Source organism: Elephantulus edwardii, unplaced genomic scaffold (genome assembly GCF_000299155.1).
Source record: "Elephantulus edwardii isolate Elephantulus edwardi_28Jun2011 unplaced genomic scaffold, EleEdw1.0 scaffold00254, whole genome shotgun sequence".
NCBI lineage: Eukaryota > Metazoa > Chordata > Mammalia > Macroscelidea > Macroscelididae > Elephantulus > Elephantulus edwardii.
Window position 1 is genome coordinate 3,222,487 of NW_006400004.1, and position 15,367 is coordinate 3,237,853.

General features: G+C 39.3%; 1 protein-coding gene and 1 pseudogene across 4 annotated transcripts in view; both read left to right on the forward strand.

The window, feature by feature from the left end:
- The window catches only part of TRAPPC13 (trafficking protein particle complex 13), a 50,754-nt gene that overhangs the window by 8,750 nt on the left and 26,637 nt on the right, over window positions 1–15,367 (forward strand). For 2 of the 4 annotated variants that reach the window (XM_006899369.1, XM_006899368.1), the window contains exons 2-4: window positions 7,818–7,886; window positions 9,364–9,463; window positions 11,394–11,478. In XM_006899369.1, the coding sequence (XP_006899431.1) occupies window positions 7,818–7,886; window positions 9,364–9,463; window positions 11,394–11,478 (254 nt within the window). Of the gene's footprint in view, window positions 1–7,817; window positions 7,887–9,363; window positions 9,464–11,393; window positions 11,479–15,367 lie in introns of those variants that run through there. The other 2 variants (XM_006899370.1, XM_006899371.1) reach the window with 1 other exon arrangement.
- Window positions 3,963–5,926, forward strand: LOC102854649 (annotated as a pseudogene).

Here is a 15,367-nt window from a genome sequence, read left to right on the forward strand (position 1 = left end):
ACTATGCAACCTTAATTCTGGATTCCTGTGATAATCATAATATGCTATCATATATCACTTTTAAACTGTTCTCTCCCTCATCTGTTTCAATTCAGTATGCATAATCTGTCCCATTTTTCTCAGTCTTACCCCAACCCTGATGTCAGTCACTTTCTACAACAGAGGCACCATGCAGTATTTGTCCCTATGTGACTATTTAACTCAGCATAATGTCCTCCAGGGTCACTCATTTTGAATAATATTGCATGAGTTCCTTGTTTTTCAATGCAATGTAGTATTCCACTGTGTGACTATACCACAGCTTCTCTATCCATTCATTTGTTGATGGTCACTTTAGTTGTTTCCAACTCCTAGTTATTGTGAACAAAGCTGCGATGAACATGGGTATGCTTCTATCTGCTTGGATGTCAGTTACGGTCTTTTTAGAGTATATCCCCAGTAGTGGAATTGCTGAGTCAAATGGTATCTCTATTTACAACTTTTTGAGAAAGCACCACACCACTTTCCACAGTGGTTGCACCATTTTACACTCCCACCCACAGTGAATAAGGGTTCCAGTTTCCCTACAACCTCACCAGCATTTGTTGCTTGCTGTTCTGTTAAATTTTGCTGTTCTTACTGGCATGAGATTATATCTCATAGTTGTTTTGATTTGCATCTCTCTTAGAGCTAGGGACTTTGAACATTTCTTCATGTGCTTGTTGGCCATCTCAGTGTCTTCTTCGGTGAAGTGTCTGTTCATAGCCTGTGCCCATTTTTCTATTGGATTATTTACCTTTATCTTGCTGTGGTTCTCAAGTATTTTATAAATTCTAGATATAAGTCCCTTATCTGACATGTCATTACCAAACACTTTTTCCCAGTCTCTGGCTTCCCTTTTTACCCTATTGGAGAAGTTTTTGGATGTGCATAGGGATTTGATTCTTAGAAGGTCCCATTCATCTAATTTATTTTCTCCTGTTGTAGATTTTTCAGGATACTTTGAAGACTCTTTATGTTGTGGATTAGGACTACTAGGGTTCGTCCAAGTTTTTCTTTGATGAAGTTTATAGTCCTTGGTTTTAGTCCTAGGTCCAGGATCCACCTTGACTTGGTTTTTGTATGAGGTGTAGAACTTGCTTGAATCATCTGCAGATATTTTTCCAATTTTGCCAACACCATTTGTTAAAAAGGCTGTCATTTCCCCACTTAATTGATTTCATCTCCTTGTCAAAAATCAGTTGGCCATAGGTAGATGGGCTGGTTTCTGGGTTCTCATTTCTATTGCATTGATCTCTGTGTCTGTCATTGTACCAGTACCATGCTGTCTTAACCACCACGGCAGCATTCTACACTATTCTTGTCACTTTGAATAAAAATCAACTCAGTGGCATTGAGTGAAGACTAAGCCATATTTCTGAATTCCACTGTTAAAAGTAATAGGTATTAAAAAAATGGAGAAACAAAAGCATATATGAAGACACATCTGTAAAGATGTATGGTAAAATACCACAGAAATTATTTCCCACTCTGAGAAAGTGTCATCAGTAATAATAATACCATATTATTATTTAAATAATAATAATAATAAATAATACCGTAGTATTATTTCTTTTCCCTAGCTATCTGTCCACGCATGTCCATCTCTTGTTTAGGAAGATGTAAGTCCAAATCTCCTTGGAGAAGGACATCATGCTCGTTAGGTGATGGACAGCGCAGGAGAGGGAGACTCCGGATGAGATGGATTAATACAATAACTCGGGTGATGGGGGTTGGTGTGTCAGAGTTAGTGAAGCTGGCTCAGGACAGGGAAGGGTTCAGAGCTGCTGTACATAGGGCTGTTATGCATCGCAGGCGACTCAATGGCACATAACAACAATAGCATATGACAGGTTTGGAAGCAGGAGTGGCATCCACTTCCTAAACAACATGCCTCCAAAAACTCCACAGACTTTGGTAAATGTCAATAGCCATAGAAAAGCTTTAGGCCTTTTGTTCGTAGGGTCGTTATGAGTCATGCTCAACTTGAAGGCAATCAATACAACAATCCATCGCTACTATTTGTAGGGTTGTTGAGAGCCCATTATGTCGAGAGTGGTTGGCTAGGCCTGCTTCCTAGTCTTAGTCTGAAAGTGCTGCTGTAACCTATCCACCTTGGTGACCTTACTGGTATTTTAAATACTGGTGACATCATTTCCAGCACCATAGCATGGTTATGCCACCTGACTGGCAACTGGTGCACTAGCAGCAGAACACTGTCAAACAACACAGGAAAATGAAATGCTTAGGTTGGAATGCACTCAGAAGAGCTACCTAAATAGACTCTAAATAGAATCTTCTACTGAAGATTATCCAGAAACGATTAGAACAGCACATCAGCAGAGAATTGCCAGAAGTTCAGGCTGGGTTTAGAAGGGGGCGTGGTACTAGGGATATTGTTGCTGATGTTAGATGGATCTTAGCTGAAAGCAGAGAATACCAGAAGAATGTCTATCTGTGTTTCATTGATTATGCAAAGGCATTTGACTGTGTGGATCATAACTTTGGCTGACTCTGAGAAGAATGGGAATCCCAGAACATTTAATTGTGCTAATGTGAAACCTATACTTGGACCAAGAGGCAGTCATCAGAACAGAGCAGGGTAACACTGCATGGTTCAAAATTGGGGAGGGTGTACGCCAGGGATGCATCCTGTCTCCATACCTTTTCAACATGTATGCAGAGCAGATTATCCGAGAGGCTGGGCTCTATGAGGAGAATTGTGGCATCAGGGTTGGTGGAAGATCTATTAACAATCTGCATTATGCAGATGACACAACCCTGCTTGCTGAAACTGAGGAGGACTTCATGCACTTGCTGCGGAGGGTCAAGGACTACAGCCTTCAGTATGGACTGAGGCTCAATGTCAAGAAGACAAAGATTCTCACCACTGGACCAATTGGCAGCGTCAGGATGGATGGTGAAGAGATTGAGATTGTTCACAGCTTCAGTTTGCTGGGCTCCACAGTCAACACTCTTGGCACCAGCAGTCCGGAAATCACAAAGCATATCGCGATGGGAAAGTCTGCTGTTAGGGACCTCTCTAAAGTACTCAGGAGCAATGGTGTCTCTCTGGAGACTAAGGTGCGCCTGATACAGGCCATGGTCTTTGCAATCACTTGTTATGCATCAGAGAGATGGACAATGACTAGGGAGGACAGAAGGAGAGTGGATGCTTTTGAGCTGTGGTGCTGGAGAAGAGTGCTGAATGTACCATGGACTTCCAGGAAAACAAACAGATTCATCTTGGAGAGGATTAAACCAAGCTACTCCTTGGAGGCAAGGATTCTGGGGCTTCGTCTGACATACTTTGGACATGTTGCCAGGAGGGACGGGTCCTCGGAGAGGGACATCATGCTTGGGAGGGTGGAGGGATGGCGCAGGAGGGGAAGACCCTCTATGAGATGGATTGATTCTGTGACTGGGGTAATCGGGATGGGTGTGTCAGAGGCAGTACCTTTGGTGCAGGATAGAGCAGGGTTTAGGGCTGTTGTGCATAGGGTTGCTATGAGTCGCAAACGACTCGACGGCACATAACAACAAACAACAACAACTTTAACAATAGAGATGGATTGAATCCTTGAGCCAATGAAGAACCTTCATTTGCTAAAGTGACAAGACTCCAAAGAAACAGCTGCAAAATCCATTAAAAATTGGAACACTTACAGTATGAAGTATGAATCTAGGAAAACTAGAAGTTCTCAGAATGAAAGGAGAAGCATAAGGATCCACCTCTTAGGCATTGTTGATCTGATATGGACTCACATTGCTGTTTATAATTGTACAATCATGTGATCTACTTTACCAATGTAAAATTGAAGAGGAATAGTGTCACATACATAGTCACAAAGAACATTTCAAGATCTTTCCTGAAGTACAGTGCTGTCAGTGATAGGACACAGTTTATAAACACTCAAGGAAGTCCTGTAAATAATATGATTGAAATGTGTGCACCAACCATTAACACCAAAGATGCAGGAATTGAAGATTTCCACCAGTTTGTAGAGTATAAAATTTTTCAAACATGCAAGCAGGATGCATTTATAATAACTGGCAAAAGCTGGAAGCAAAGATAGAGAATTGATAGTTTGAAAAATAGAGCTTTGATGATAGAAATGAGGCCTAGGATCATATGACACTTTTAAGAAAATGACTGTTATGCTTTTTCACAGTGATTATAATCTTTGCCAGAGCAAAATGCCAAGTCTCTACTCCCAAGGAGTGACAAATAAGTTCGAACTGCAACCTTTTTGGTTAGTATTTGAGCTCTTAACCACCCACTATGAAGCATTTATTGCAGAAGGTCAAGGACTGAAGTCTTGAATATGGATTGAAGCTCAGCATCAAGAAAACAAAGATTTTTCACCCTTTGGCCACTTGGCAGCATCATGATAAAAGGGGAAGAAATTGAAATTTTTAACAGTTTTTCTGGCTCGGATCCACAATCAACACTCTTAACAGCAGCAGTCAGAAAATCAAAAGACAGAGTGCAATAGGAAAGTCTATAGTCCGGGACCTCTCTAGAGTGCTAAAGAGCAACAAGGTCAGTCTGGAGACTAAGATACACCTGATCTAGGCCATGGTTTTCATAATTACTTACTATGCATGAGAGAGCTGGACAGTGACTAAGGATGACTATTGTTGCCTTTGAGTTGTGGTGCTGAAGAAGAGTATTGAACATACCATGGACTGCTAAGAGAAAAATGAACATTCTCCTCTCATGTGATTTATAGCATCTGAAAACTCATTTGTAAGGTCAGCTATAAGTCCATTCCAATCCAACAGCACATAACAATATGAGTATTAACATGGACAGTAGCACACACAACAGTCATAGTTGTGGAAATTTATAGATATAACCACATACTCACAGGATTAAGTTCAGGTTAAAAGGCAAAGGTCCAATTTACTCAGGGGAAATCTAATCTGCATCAACTACATACTACCTACATAGTCCATAAAGACAATCTTGTGAATCTTATTTTGTAGTGTCTAGAGTCTTATAATGAGTATCCATTTAAAATACATATATTGAGAACTGGAAGTTCATCTCCAGCTGGGTGTCTGACATCCGGAACTCCATTCTGGGCCCGTGGGGATGTGGCAGCATGTTGACACAGCAGGGTGTTGGGTTCACAGTGCAGACAGTGAATTAGTGCATGCAACAGGCAATGGTGCAGCAGCCAGGATTCTCCCAGCCACCCAGCCCAGGCTAATGGCCAGCAAAACCAAACCTACAGACATGGTGATTGAGGCTTACAGTCACTGCCAGCACACCTTCAGGGAGAACTGTATTCAGGAACTACTGGGAAAAATCATCAAATCCTAAAATTCTATCTTCGTGTCCTGAGATCAAATGACACTTAATTGGCCACCTACAGAAACAAAATGTCAACAGATTGATGACAGTTTCCAATCCCTTCATGCTGGAAACAGGATTCTGAAATTTACAGACAAAGAGAACAGCTCCTGGCAGGGGGAAAAAAGCTCTCCAAAAAGGTAAAGGTTATGGTACAGATTAATACCAGTGGAGGGAAGAGCAAACATGGCCTTCCACCTTCAGAGACAACAGCTGTGGTGGAACATAGAAATACAAAGTGTCCAAGTCTGGAGTTTCTGGGGCTGATGACCATAGGAATCTTTGGACATGATCGTAGTCAAGGACCAAATCCAGACTTGAAGATGTTATTGTTCCTCTGGAAGGAGCTGTGTGAAAAACAAGACAGCTGACAAGGTTGTACTGAGCGTGGGCATGTCCAGGGACTTTCAACGTGTATTTGAAGTGGGATCTACATATGCCCGAATTGGAAGCACCATCTTTGAAGAAAGAGATTACTGAAAGAAACCTGTCATGGACAAATCTGCAGCAGAGCTGAAGGCCCCAGTGGAGGCTGCACCAGAACGTTGAACCAAGGAGCAAGCTGGTAGCACCTCCCGGCCGGTGGACCCAGTCCAGGAAGACTTTTAACTATGCAATAACATAGACCAGTCTTTGGAGAGGGACCTCATGCTTGGGAGGGTGGAGGGACAGCGCAGGAGAGGAAGACCCTCAGTGAGATAGACTGATTCAGTGACTGGGGTAATGGGGGTATGTGTGTCAGAGACAATAAGATTAGCACTGGTTAGAGCAGGGTTTAGGGTTGTTATACATAGGGGCACTATGAGTCGCAGGTGACTCGATGGCATATAACAACAACAACTTAGATCTTAATTTTTATATTTTCCATGTTAAAGTACAACCATGCCCTTACCGTGATCTGAGTAGAGAGCACAAAGATGATTTGTCCTAATGGTGATTTTCTCTTGTTAGTTTCCACTTACTTTAAGCAGTAACTTTGGATCAGGCTTGAGGAATCCCAACATTTCTGCAAAGTTCATTCACCTTGAATCCTGCCCAGGGCTATCAAATATAAAGGCCTTTTCTAGGTTAACACTGATGCCTATAGTCAAAGAATTCCCATTTGTCATCACACTTTAATAGAAAATTTGCTTATTGTTACAAACTTCACACAACCTTTTATTGATTTGTCACCTTTTCTGCTCTGGAATAAAGTCAGTTCTGCTACTACTAAATTTGATGTTCTACTGTACTAAATTTACATGAAGATATTCTGTACTTTGGAATGGCTCTGTTTGATTGTTGCTTATAAGAACTTACGTCGTTGGCCATCCTGTGGTATCAACCCTAAAAATTCCATCCCAAGCCTACAGCTGTCAAGTCAGTTTCAACTCATGGTAACCCTCTATTGGGTGTCCAAAGCTATAAACCTTTATAGAAAGAGACTACCCATCTTTCTCCTACAAAGGGCCTTGGTGAAGGGCTGTGCTCTTGACACTCCCTCTGACCCTTTCAGAGAGACTCATGGCCCTGTGCCCCTATTTCATGTTTTCTGCTCATCAGAAACTGCACTCCCAGAGCTTCTTAAAAACTTTCACCTAAAGACAAATTTAAAAGGAATGTTACATGTATGCTAGTTTTGTTGATAGGTTGTTGTTGTTATATGCCATAGAGTTGTTTGCGACTCATAGCGACCCTACGCACAACAGCCCTAAACCCTGCTCTATCCTGCACCAGCCGCACTGCCTCTGACACACCCATCCCGATTACCCCAGGCACCGAATCAATCCATCTCATAGAGGGTCTTCCCCTCCTGCGCCGTCCCTCCACCCTCCCAAACATGATGTCCCTCTCCGAGGACCCGTCCCTCCTGGCAACATGTCCAAAGTATGCCAGACGAAGCCCCAGAATCCTTGCCTCCAAGGAGTAGCTTGGTTTAATCCTCTCCAAGATGAATCTGTTTGTTTTCCTGGAAGTCCATGGTACATTCAGCACTCTTCTCCAGCACCACAGCTCAAAAGCATCCACTCTCCTTCTGTCCTCCCTAGTCATTGTCCATCTCTCTGATGCATAACAAGTGATTGCAAAGACCATGGCCTGTATCAGGCATACCTTAGTCTCCAGAGAGACACTGTTGCTCCTGAGTACCTTAGAGAGGTCCCTAACAGCAGACTTTCCCATCGCGATACACTTTTTGATTTCCTGACTGCTGGTGCCAAGAGTGTTGACTGTGGAGCCCAGCAAACTGAAGCTGTGAACAATCTCAATCTCTTCGTCTCTTGTTGATAGTTTAGATTATAAATAAAAGTAAAATTATCTTGTTATATAAAGCAATCTCTTCGTTGGGAATACCTGTTACAGTAATATTTTATATTAATGTGAAATTTATTTTGTACCTAAGCCTTGGTAATATTTACAAAAATTAATATTATAGATTTTTGTTTACTTTCTTCCTTCACAGTGATGCGGTTGACGAAGCCTACTTTATTTACCAATATTCCAGTAACGTGTGAAGAAAAAGATTTACCTGGTATGGTACCTGCTTTACTCTATTTGCACTTACAGAAAAATATAATGTTCAGTGGCCTACTTCCAGTGGGCCTAACATTTCCAATATTATGTTACTTCTTTGCATCATTATACGTTGCAAATCATGAAACCATGGAAAGGAGTCTTGGTGACATATTAGTGGTTATCGGGATAGCAGTCCACACTCTCAATCTGTAAATAAGGATACTAGTAATAACCCATAACAAAAAGAGACTCTTAGTTTAAATAAAGGTACATTGCTATTATAATACTATTAAAATTGCATTTTCCTCAAATACTCTGTATAAAATAGCATTCACTTTATTTAAAATACTAAGATTTTCTGTGACATATTTTTATAACTTGTTTGCATTTTCTTTTGGTTTTTTGCTCAAATTTGTTGTTGTTGTTGTTATGTGCCATCGAGTCGCTTATGACTCATAGAGACCCTATATACAGCCCTAAACCCTGCTCTATCCTGTGCCAATCTCATTGCCTCTGACACACCCATCCCAGTTACCCCAGTCACTGAATCAATCCACGTCATAGAGAGCCTTCCCCCCTGCACCGCCCCTCCACCCTCCCAAGCATGATGTCCCTCTCCAAGGACCTGTCCATCCTTACAACATGTCCAGAGTATGTCAGACGAAGCCCCGGAATCCTTGCCTCCAAGGAGCAGCCTGGTTTAACCCTGTCTAGGATGAATCTGTTTGTTTTCTTGGCAGTCCATGGTACATTCAATACTCTTCTCCAGCACCACAGCTCAAAAGCATCAGTTCTATCCTCCCTAGTCATTGTCCGACTCTCTGATGCATAACTAGTGATTGCAAAAACCATAGCCTGTATCAGACTCACCTTAGTCTCAGAGTGACACCATTGCTCTTCAGTACTCTGGAGAGGTCCCTAACAGCAGAGCAGGGAAACACTGTATGGTTCAAAATTGGGAAAGGTGTATGCCAGGGATGTGTCCTAGCTCCATACCTTTTCAACCTGTTATGCAGAAGAGATTATCCGAGATTATTTGGGCTCTTTGAGGAGATGTGTGGCGTCAGGATTGGTGGAAGATCTATTAACAATCTGCGTTACACAGATGACACAACCCTGCTTGCTGAAACTGAGGAGGACCTCAAATGCTTGCTGCAGAGGGTCAAGAACTGCAGCCTTCAGTATGGATTGAGGCTCAATGTCCAGAAGATAAAGATTCTCACCACTGGACCAATTGGCAGCATCAGGATGGATGGTGAAGAGATTGAGACTATTAACAACTTTAGTCTGCTTGGCTCCATGGTCAACACTCTCGGTACCAGTAGCCAGGAAATTAAAAAACAAAACAAAACAAATTTATTAGAGTTTTTTTAAATAGAATTTTTGTCAAAATTAGATTTTTAAAGTATTTCTCAAAGTGCCATATTTCTAGATGTGAATAAAGCTTAACTAAAAAGTAGATGTTAAAATAACATGTTGTTTTATTGCTACAGGAGATCTCTTTAGCCAACTTATGAAGGATGATCCCTCAACTGTAAATGGTGCAGAAATTTTAATGTTGGGAGAAATGTTGACTTTACCACAGAATTTTGGGTAAGAATGAGATATATATATATATAGTCACATAACAAATACAAATTCCTTGTAAATCTTGTTTTAGAAAATAACTATGAAATGGGAAATACTTGTGATACGTTTACTTGGTAAAGAAAAATTATGAGAATTATTCTGTATGGTTTTGATTTTCTTTAAAATACAAGCACCCACTGTTCACAGATTCATGTGATTAGGTTCCAAAGATAAGATCATCATGCGAAAATGGAGAATAACTTCATCATTTCATAAATGCAAAATTAGCATAATTTTTAATCACACACGACTAAGACTAACATCCCATCTGGGATGGCACATAACCTTACCTGTTATGGCCAGTTTTCCTCTCGCTACATACCTCAACATTTATTACTATTATCATCAATAGGCAAAATAGATAGTAGATCTTTTACTACTGCCATAAATGTGAAATGTCAGAAAACAAAATAGTTGATAAGTAAGGAGTAAATATATACCATAGTGTCAATAGTAGTTCACAAATGATTGACTATTAACTATTTCCTTTAAATCTTTCCATATTTTAATGTGTGTTTTATGACCTTATATTTCTTTTAACTGATGTATTCTTTTTTTAAAAAACTGATGTATTCTAAATGGGATTTTTTTTTTAAAAAAAGTATTATTTTAAACCTCACATTCCTCATCCAACTTCTGTGAATAAATTTGCTAGCTAATAACCTCCTAGTTCTAGTATTCTTTTATTTTAGCTTATTAATAGCCCTTGGTTTGAGAGATTTGATACAAAAGATAATTTTCAGGATTTTTTGAGGAAGCAGAGACAGCTTGTACAATGTGATCATTGATTAATGTCTTGGATACATGGAATATACTAATTTTAAAAAACATAAAACTATGTCAAGTAAAGCCATTAGATAATTATTTATATCTGGACATCTTGGAAAAAGATGTTGATACAAAAATCCCTATTCCTTTATCTAAAGATCAGTATTTGGTCTCTTCCAGATTCAGGCCATAAGTTACTTTAACACTTACAAAATAAAATTCTTTTTTGCTTCTTCAAATATGAATCTTAAGACTCTTAACATGAAAAATTATTTCATTGACTGTCATATTAAGGGAAACTGTCAGTTTTTCACCAGCTGAGTGCCAAGATAGTTCATGTTTTATAGATTAAATCTTTTTTCTTTTTTAATTTTTAAATTTTTTTCACTTTATTGGTTTTCATTTAATCATTCATGCACATTTTGTTTCATAACATTAATTATACTTGTACAATGCTATTATATACATCTATTAAAATTGTAAGCATTGTGTTTCACACATTTCCTCTGTTCACTCTGTATTTCACATTCTCATTCTCTTACATTTTGTTTTATAAAAATAATCACCATTGATTCATGCCCACAATTACCTTGTCTTTTCAAGTCTCCATTGACTCTTTCCTGATTCCTTCACTCCCTCCCTCTACCCACCAAACTCTGGGACCTCATGGTTTTCTCCTTCTCCACCCACAGCCTCCCTATCCCCTCCCATTTCCCCTTTTACTTTTGTACACATCTTCCTAATTACCTTTCTATTTTTACATAAATGGTCTTATACAGTATTTGTCCTTATGAGATGGAGTTTACTCAATGTAATGCTCTCCAGCCTCTCCTATGTTACATTTTTCAAAATCATTGTGTTTGAGTGCTGCATATTTTTCCATCATGTGAATGTACCACAGTTTCTCAATCCAATCATTTGTTGATAGAGATTAAATTATTCTTAGTAATTTTACAAAGTAATGATTGAGTGGCCTAACATAAATAAAGAAATGTTGAAGCAGAATTTTACCTACTGTCTATCCTTTAAGACTGTTTTCTACATGTGAAGTTCTTTTTATTGCTGAAATAATGTATTTGTGATAAAACTTGAATGGATTTTTACCTAAACATTATTTTATTTGCAGGAATATATTTTTGGGTGAGACTTTTTCCAGTTATATCAGCGTTCATAATGATAGCAGTCAAGTTGTAAAAGATATATTGGTTAAAGTAAGTAACATTTGGGGTGCATTTTAAAAAAAACAAAGCAGGACATTTTATTCCTATACTTATGTTACTAAAAATATATTGAACTGTGTGCTTGATGCTCATGTTTTTAATTATTGTTAAAAAGAAGTGTTGATGAACCGCCTAAAGGTATGATGCTAGGTATATAAATATTTTTAGTGTCTTCAAAACTTGCCAGGGTCAAAATTAAAAATTTATTGGTCAAAAGTAAGTAACAGTTTAAGTGTTTATTAATAGATAAGATTATCATAAAAATTTGAAAGAAAAGATCACTGATGAAAGCAGTGTTGGAAGTTTGAGAAGAACACAAAAGGATTTTGAAAGAAAGATGAGAATTAGAGAAAAAGGTCAAAAGAAGTAATGTACTCTGGATATAAGAATACATAATGAATTCTACTATACAGAGTGTATTTGATAAGAGAAAATCAAGTTGTAGAGACGTGCAGTAGCCAAATTATGGAGTATCTTAAATAGAAGTACTTAGACTGTGTGACATAGGACAGATGTAAACCTTGTTCTGTTATATGCCTTCTTCACATTTTTTGATATGCTGGAGGCCATTGTTGCAGTCACTCTGTCAATCCAACTTGTTGGGGGTCTTCTCTTTTTCTGACCCTGTTTCTTTCCCATTGTGATGGCTTTTTCCAAGGAATGGCCCCTCCTTACAACAAGTCCAATTTTGTCTCATATTTTGTGCTGTGAAGACTGATATAAAAATCATCAGATAGAATGTTGTTGTTGTTGTTGTTATTTGCCACCAAGTCCCTTGCGACTCATAGCGACCCTATGTACAACAGTTGTTTAAAAAGAAGGACCATTTAGAAGTCTCTTATAATATTTAGAAGTCAGGGAATAAAATACACTAATTCAAGCATCCAGAAAGTATTTAGAAAATGGAAAGGTCGAGAAGGAAAAATGTCATCTACATAGGGGAAAAATTGGAGCTCTGGTGACATTATTGCTGGAGCTCTGGTGATAATATTGTTAGGTTCTGTCAAGTCAACTATGGCTCATAACAACCCTATGAACAGTAGATCTGAGCCCTACCCTATCCTGTGCCATCCTCATAATCTCTGACATACTCAAGTCTATTGCTGCAATGATTGGGCCAGTCCCTCTCATTGGAAGTCTGATGACATAGTCCATAGCATGTTGCACTGCTAACTAAAAGACTGTATTGCCAGTCAGTTTGAAACCCTCTGCAGCACCACAGGAGAAGGATGGATATTCTCTTCTCAGCTGTTATAAAACAGGACAGATGAGGGCTGAGGCAGAGAATGGGAAAAGAGTGAATAAGTAAAGAGCAGTAGAATAGGTAAGGCAAAGAACTGTTCAAAAGGAATGTATGATTAGGCTTCATACATATGACAACAATCTAGAACATGGAATGCATTGCTGGGTAGCATGAAGGGGGGGAGAAAATGTGCAACAAAAGGTGGGGGGGAAGTGGGAAAATGTACAGCCTAAGAATCAAAAAAGAGGCTCTGTGAGTTAGAATCATCTCAGTGGCAATGAGTGGAGTTAAGGGGAGAATTTCTCAAAGCTATCTTTGAGTGATGACTTTAGATCACTGGTGTTTATCAAAAAAAGGGAATTCCAGTTAGAATGAGTTTGAAGGAAATGATCACAAAGTTTTAGAATTGAAAAGGACTTTAAAGAGCAAATGTTCCAAAATTTTCATATGACCTAGCTTCAAGAAACTATAAAAATTTTTACAGGTGTATCTATGTGTTTTTTGTCCTACAGATATTTACTTTGATTATTTTCTCCCTGAAGCCCCAGAGGTGGGGGGAGAAAACTGTTATTGTCAACTTAATTTGAACCCTGTGTATATCAAAAAAGAACTGTGCTCTGTAGGATTTTTGTTATTGTTAGGTGCCATTGAGTCGAGTACAGCTGATAGCAACCCTTGAACAATAGATATGAACTCTGTCGTATGCTGTGCCATCCTCATTATCTCTGGCACGTATGTCTCATTGCAGGTCTTCCTTTCTTTTACTGACTCTCCACCTTTACAAACACGATGTCCTTCTCCAAGAAATAGCTTCTTCTAGTAACATGCCCAAAATATGTGAGATAAAGTTTTGTCATCTTTGTATCCAAGGAGCATTCTAACTGCACATGCTCCAAGACTTACCTGTTTTCTCTTTATGCAGTCCAGCATGAAGTAAGAGATCTGTAAAGAATATTTCAAAGTGCAGCTCAAGAAGACAGAAGAAAGTATCATAATGAAATGTTCGAAGACCTGGAGTTAGAAAACAAAAAGGGAATAAGACATTCATCGTTTCTCAAGCTGATAAAGTTCAAGCCTTGAGTTGCAATACAGAATGATTCTGTGGCCAAAATATTGGGTGATGTTGTTGTTATATGCCGTCCAGTCTCGTGCTACTCATAGCGACTGTATGTCCAACAGTCCTGAATCCTGCTCTCATCTTGAGTCAACTTCATTGTCTCTGATACACTTATGCCCATTACCCCATTCACTGAGTCAGTGCATCTCATCCAAGATCTTCCTCTCTTGCGCTGCCCCTCCACCATTCCAAGCATGATGTCACTCTCTAGGGACTGGTCACTCCTTGAAACATACCAAAAGTCTGTCAGATGAGGCTTCAGAATTCTTGCCCTCAAGGATCAGCCTGGTTTCACCCTATCCAGCAAGAACCTTTTTGTTCTCCTAGTAGTCCATGGTATATTCAGTACTCTTCTCCAGCACCATGTAGGAAGCATCAAAATAATAAAGGAACACAGAGTCTCTGTGACAAAAAGATGTGGTAGATATGAACCATTTCAGAAAGTAGCATATAATCAAGAATTGTACTGAAAGAAGTCCACCCTGCACAAAAGCTTTTCCAGAAATAAAGCTCCTAAAGTTGATGGATCACCAGGTGGATCAACAAACTGCAAGGAACTCTTTAAAGTGGTAAAAAGCAAGGATATCATTTTAATGTTGTAAAATGAGCAGGGACAGCATGGGGACAGCAGTATGTGGCCTCTGCTAACTCCACAAGAGGGAACTGCATGCCCATCATCATCATCCACAGCAAAAAAACCAATTCCTATGAAGTCACACATGTATCCCACACTCCCACACCTTTTTCTACTGTAAAACCAATCGTATAGTTCTTTGGGGTCATATATCCTTTGCAATAGCTCATAGAGTACACGGACCCATATTCACAATTGTAGGATTTATTAGAGAAGTCAAGAATATCATCCATGAAGAATGCAAAAGGTCATTACACTGGACGAGGAGGAAGAAAAGACCAAGGTAGATGTCAGATGAGACACTGAATATTGCACTAGAGCACCGAGAAGCCAAAGCAAAGGGGAAAAAAATCAAGACATTAAGGAGCTGAATAGAAGATTTTGAAGGGCAGTTTGGGAAGACAAAGCGAAGTATTAAAATGAAATGTGCAAAGAATTGGAGTCAGAAAGCCAAAAGGGTCAGACTCGCTCAGTATTTCTTAAGCTGAAGGAATCAAAGAACAAATTCAAGCCATGAGTTGCAATACTTTTTTTTTAATTTAGGTTGTTTATTTTTCATTTCAATGAACATTCCATTCATTGTTGCACCCTTCTCCCCGCAAAAACCCCTCCCCCCCCCGTTTGCTCCTCTCCTTGAAAAGCAAAAGAAAAACTCCCTCATTGGTACACAATCCCCCCCCACACCTACCCAAACCCCACCTCCTACCCCGAAATATAATCTACTCTGCAACCCTCATTGCATACTCTACGATAAAAATAATGCCCTAAAATATAATACTTTTAGACTATTCTCTCCCCCATAGACTTCAATGCCGTAAGCATATTTCATCCAGTTTTTCTCAGTCTTACCCCCACCCCAATGCCAGCCTCATTCTACAACAGTGGC